The following is a 6,347-nucleotide window of genomic DNA, read 5'->3' on the forward strand; positions in this document are numbered from 1 at the left end:
GAAGTCAAACTTTCCTGTGCAGTTAACTGTGGGAGTTTTGAGGCTGCAGTTTGGACGATTATGAAATGCTCCAATCAAGTCAATAGCTTCCTTAGAACAGCTAATTTGAACACAGTGATTGTCATGAGCCTCACCACAGATAGTAGCACTCCGAAAATGTTCTGTATCACCATCCTTGCCATTGGTTGTGCTTGTCTCACAATTTTTGCTACTAGCCATAGCTAATCCTAGAAAATTCAAAGTTGGTGCGTTTTAGACATTTTTGTTGTGAAGCATAAGAAAAGATTATTGCAGTAACGGAAAGAAATTTACCTCCAGCATGACTGTCATGCATAACTGATATCTGCCCCAATCGCATGCACGTTTCTACCTCTTGTGTCATTGTTCCAGTTGGATATGATTCACCACATTTCAGTGAAGCAAATTCCTGCATGTTATCGACAGGGCCACTCTCAGCTTCCAGGTCGGGCTTTGTGCAAGAGCTCTGCAAGAGAGAGCAAACATGCATCTCTAAATGAAAACTTTATCTAGCCAACCCAGGCTGAAAGCAAATTTCTTATAACTATAGGAGGCTTTTTTAACAGAAGTAAACATCCCCGGAACACATTAGTTATTTGGAGTGTATTGACTAGGACCTGATTTTTTCCGATAGGCTTGAGCGGTGACAATACACTTAATAACTGTACAGTCTTAGTTGTTAACAAAACCAAAAGTTGATAGATTTGGCAGTCGTCCATAGATGTTGAAAATACAAAATGACAGAGAAATAAATGATGGGAAATTTCAGACAGATAGATATGTTAGAAATTCCAATCTGATGGCATAAGCATGCAAGTGTAAAGAGTTTAACCCAAAAATAGAAAAAAACGGAATGATAATAGAACAATTCCATATCAGGCGCACAACCTGGTGTGACAACATGCCAAATCTACTTGAACAATTATTTGTGATTTGTCGTAAATGTAAGTAAAGATCAGAAGCAAAAACAGAAAACAATAATTTGTAGATCAAGAAAACTAACCTGTGCATCACTTCCTTTCTCGATTAATTCCTTATTTCTCTGAATGGAAGCAGCATCACCACTTGAACGAATACTAGCATCATTGTTTTCAGCAGTGGCTTCAACCTTCTGCTGTGCAACACTGTCATCTTGGAGGCCATTCATGGCAACAGTTGACTGAGACAGCAAAAACATAATAAAAATTTCAAAAATTTATCAATGAATTCCGAGCGTTTAAGAGAAAAACAGGGGAGAAAAATGAAAAAGAAATAGTGAGCTGAAATCCTACCGATTGCCTTCTCCAAACATGCTGCCACAAATTCCTCAATTCATTTTTTCTAAGGGGCTTAACAAGATAATCAGCAGCTCCCCTCAGCATACACTTGTATACTGTACTTATAGAATCTTGTGAGGACATCACTACAAAGGCATAAACAAATGACATAACATTTAAGTAAAATGTTAATGTTGAATTGGAATGTTTCAATAATTTAACAGCTGGAAGACTTAGATAAGGTATCATACTTATGACAGGGATATTTTTGCAAATATCATGTTCCATAATTAAAGTGAGAAGTGCATAGCCAGATATGGCAGGTAAATCCACTTCCGTCAGTATTAGATCGATATTGTGGGGTCTTCCCTTGAGTATTTCCCATGCCTTTAGGCCATCAGGAACAGCCGCCACTGCTCAAAATAGATGAACAAAGTTAATTCTAAGTTCCTACAGCATGTAATTAGTTTCAAGCACTAGGAAGATAATTTTTTTTTAAGTTCTTAAGAGCATGTAATTAGTTTCAAGCACGAGGATTTTTTCGATTACAAGCTTAAGCAAGATGAAAATCTTGCATAACAGAGAATTAATATGGCAAATAAACATCAAAAATAAAGAATTGAATCATGTTTATGATTTGAGCCTGCAGTTTCCAGACAGATAGTACTCTTACTACAAAAACCAAGTTGGAGACAGCAATTAGTTCCTTGGATTTTCATTGAACCCATATCCCCATCACATTCCTGTCAGAAACAATAATTTTTATTCCTTTTTTCCTTGCAAAAAATTATTAAAGACTATATAAGAAAAAAGCATATACGATGGCTGATGCACACTTTTTCTTGTCCATTCCTTATTTTTTTTTTTCATTATTAAATCATTTAAATCCTCATAAACTTTGAGGCGGCCGATAATTTGGTAAATTTTGTAATTACAAAAATTGATATCTCAATCTATTCTCAATTTTACAGTCCAACAGCCTTGATAAGGTATATCATATATCTTCTTATTCCTTTTAGTTTGGTCAAACACAGCAAGAATGACAGCGAAGCCAGAACTAAGAAAAGGTGAATCAATATTTATTTATAATCAATAAAATCCATGGTTTCAGTCCTGAAAATCGAAACTCTTAACAGAGAAGATGCTCATGTGACAGTTGACTATTGAACACACAAGCGGTAAAACAGAGACGAAAGAGCAAGCAATGGAAACAATAGAAAGCTCGGTAACCGTATTTGGAGAAACTCAATCGCTTCCTCTTTCCAACACACGGATACACCACGTGTCATCATCATTCAAATAAGAAGATGGATAGAGAGGAATTCATTCATTGATGGTAATTGAGAGTTGAAACCAGAAGAAAAAGACGAAATTGAAGTGAAAATGAATGGTAGAGAGTGAAGAAAGACCTTTGTAGCTGCATTTTCTGAGGAGCGCAGCTATAATCTGCCTCGTGGAATCATCAGCTTCAACCAAGAGCACCCTCAGTACCATCTTCGGCAAGAACTTCTCCCACCTCATCAGCCCTTTCGATTCTCCTCCTCCGCCTTTGCCCTCCGTTGCAGTAGTTTCTTCCTCGGCAGCCGCCACCGTAGTCGTCTGCTTCTCTTCTTCCTCAACCGTTCCAACTAATCTCTCGCTCACAACTACCTCACCCATGTTTATTCCCTCTCAAACGGAATCAATCCCTGCTATTCCACCTGAATCACACTGTACCATGAGAATCTTCTTCTTTGATGGAGCTTCCAAAACCAGCAGGCACACACAAAATTTTCTGATTTCTTTGTTTCCACAGAACCAATTTTGGAGGGTAAAAATGAAAACATCTAAAAAGAAATTAAAACATCGGAAAAAGGAAGGGGAATATCTAGAAGGAAGGACAGGAGCACCGTTAAGTTTAACAGCGGAAGTTGAATCCAACGGCTTCAGATGAAACACTTATGCTAACCGCCACTGATCCAACGGTTCAAGAAAATATCCCCAACGCTACAAAATATCTAAAGCAATGGCCCACATGGTCCACGTCATCAATTAGATCTGATTTTCGGCCAAAGATCTAAAGCCAAACATCCATTGGGTTCTCGTGGTTGGTGCATCGCGTTGGTGGTGGATATTATTTCTTCCCCATTCTTTTTCTTCTTCATTTTTTCTAAAGAAATTCATTTAATAATTAATATTCTCTTTTTCACATGCCTCCACGATTACCATTACCATTACCATCCAAATCAAAAATATCAAAATGTGGTATTATAGGATATTTTGGGAGGTGGGACAAATGACATTGAGGTGGAGCCCTCTTGTGGGAGAGAAAGATATTACTTGTTAAATCCACTCCTCAAAGATATTTTCCGAGTTGCTTTAAGGGCGTCCATGAATCGAATGGACCTAGATGTGCCACGTGGCAGTGTCTCAGGCGATTTCAAGTTTTGTGGCTTTGAAGTTGTCAAACGCAATCTGCGATGATGAAACGATCCCACGCGCTGCATATGTGGCACTATTTGTATTCGTATTTGATTGGATCGCACTAGTGACGTGGACAGGCAGTGATTGGTCTATGTTTAATGAAGAATGGAAATTACCTTAATGGGACTGCAGATATTGCGCGTGTTTTAAAGGTGTGAGTAGGGATCAGTATGGTTAAATTAAGCCTTGTGGACACTGAACTTAAAAAAAAGTTTTCACCTTCTAAGTTCTAACACTTTTCGATTTGTCATTCGTTACGGCCAGGGTGTCATCTTATCCTCTCTTTGTTATATGATTAAAGGCCAGTTTAATAGGTTCATAAATAACTTTTGTTTACTTTTAATTTATTATATATACTAATTTATAATATCCTAAATATTCTCTAATAACATAACATAAAAGAAAACGAGAAATAGTTTAGGATGAAAATGGCGTAACATTTTACATCCTTATCTTTTATCGCTCTCGTTATTCTTTCATTAATCTCAGTAGTATTATTTTATTCTTGCGTGCCAAAACAAACTTCACTCTTCTTTGTGAGTGTTTTAAATCATTGGTTATAACTTATAACAAGCTATGTAACTAAATATAAATATATGACAATAAGTTATGGCACGTAAGATGTAGATATTTAAGTGAAGAATCTCTTTTTCTTTATTATGCGTAATCTTTTTTTCTTTATTATGCACTTGATCTTGTTTTGATAATTCATATTATACTTTACCAATAGCCTATTTTCAATTAGATGTTGTAATGTGTTCCGGATTTTTAAATTTTTAACCTTATCCTAACTATTGAATGGCTCGAATTAAGTAGGATGTCTAAATCAAGGTTCAAATTCTTTGCGCGGCCTGAATACAAGTTTTTAATTTTTAAAAATTTAATATCATTCTTACATTGAATTCGAATGGTATAAATAGAAAAGTTTTGAACTCTCAAATATGGTTTAACATTCCATACATTTTCTTAATATCCACAAATTATTTCTTGAACTACTCTAATTAACTTGAGTCCAAAGTCCTTTTGTAGGTATTATCCTCTGCTGTCACAAGAAGCTGCAGCTATCCCAATTAAGAGGTCGTCCCAGGTTTCTCGCCAATCAAATCTCAAGTGCAGATAGCCCCTTGAACATAATGTAACCACCAACAATTCTTAAATATCTGAATTATTTGTCTTCAATTTACTCATCTCTAATACCCTTGTGTTTAATAATGACTACATATGCAAACATAGATGATATTCCACCAACACCTCAATATTATACTTTTAGTCAATATTTTTAAATATTATTGACTAAAAAGAATAAATTGTGCTATCCTTATAACATTGTTCGATTAATAAATCGTATATTAAGACACAAGGAATACTGAAAAAGTTAGTCGGTAGGGACTTGAAGTGAAGTTATTTTAGATATTTTAAGAGCAGCTAGCTAGATGTGACTGTGGTTTAATAAATTGAAACAGCAAAGAATGTATGGCTGACATGAAAGGTTTTACTCTCGGGAAAAAGACAAATGAATGCATCATCCAGCTCCATAGCTTAAGATATTTAACTTTAAGTGCCAGTTAGGAGTTTCACGAAGCAATCTCNAATAAACTGATTAAAAATTGTTTAGTTCTCTTTATACAAAATAGCATGGAGCCCGAATTAATTAGACAAACGAAAAGAGAAGAGAAAGCTTACTGATTATCCAATCCGAATTAGGTAAAAAATAAGTGGAAAGCCACGTGGATGAGCATGTGCAAATGGCAATGAGGCATTTTATGATGAATATAATTTGGCCTAAACTTTTGGTGTTGCAAGTTGCAAGCTACAACGAAAGCAACGCAACTTCATTGCCACGCAGAGCAAATAACTACACGACTTAGGTAACGACGTGACCAATTCCTGAACATGAACAAGCATTACAAAATTCTTTGCTATTGGGTTCTTTTTTTACCGTCGAATATAATGTTGGTGAAGATTTTTTTATGTTCATTGCATCTGTTTCACGGACGCACATTGGGATCGGAGAACGGAAGCAAGTTGAGATGCTTTACTACAGTGAAAACTATATATGATTTTTAAGATAAAATGAAACAATTATGACATATTATAAATGGCTAATTTTTTGGGCGAGTTTGATTTTGGGTAAAATTTAGGAAACTGTCATGATGAACATGTGTTTTTTCTTCTTTTTTCTTTGTTCCCGTCGGCGTGATTATCAACATGTGGTTAGTTAGTTCAATTAGTTGCCTTTTATTTTTTCTTTTAAATTAGGTTTTGCATTTCATTCTTTTTTTCAATAATAAGACTTAAATCTAATCGGGCAAGCAAATATAATGCCAGAATTTCAAAAAGAATTTCAAAGTAGTTAAATATATTTATTTGTGTAAAACTCACGTAATAAAATGGTCGTACTAAAACTAGTTTCAAAGATAATAGTTGAGTCGTATCATTGATTTAATCAAAATGTTTTTTAAAAAAATATTGAAAAGATAATTTTTTTATATTTTTAATATATTAAATACAAAAACAAAAAAATAATTATTATTCGAATTTTTTACTGAATAAAAATAAAAAAAATTCATATTACATATATGTCAGTTTTTATAATTTATATAAATCAAT

The 6,347-nt window shown here is 34.7% G+C and overlaps 1 protein-coding gene across 1 annotated transcript in view; it reads right to left on the minus strand.

The window, feature by feature from the left end:
• Window positions 1-3,393, minus strand: part of LOC107623338 (two-component response regulator-like APRR5) — a gene marked incomplete in the record, with an annotated part of 5,416 nt that extends 2,023 nt beyond the window's left edge. Inside the window, 6 exon segments of the mRNA XM_016325554.2 lie at window positions 1-227; window positions 313-484; window positions 1,022-1,177; window positions 1,290-1,420; window positions 1,526-1,687; window positions 2,684-3,393. Of these exon segments, the coding sequence (XP_016181040.1) occupies window positions 1-227; window positions 313-484; window positions 1,022-1,177; window positions 1,290-1,420; window positions 1,526-1,687; window positions 2,684-2,933 (1,098 nt within the window).

The sequence above is a fragment of the Arachis ipaensis genome, chromosome B10 (genome assembly GCF_000816755.2).
Source record: "Arachis ipaensis cultivar K30076 chromosome B10, Araip1.1, whole genome shotgun sequence".
Lineage (NCBI taxonomy): Eukaryota > Viridiplantae > Streptophyta > Magnoliopsida > Fabales > Fabaceae > Arachis > Arachis ipaensis.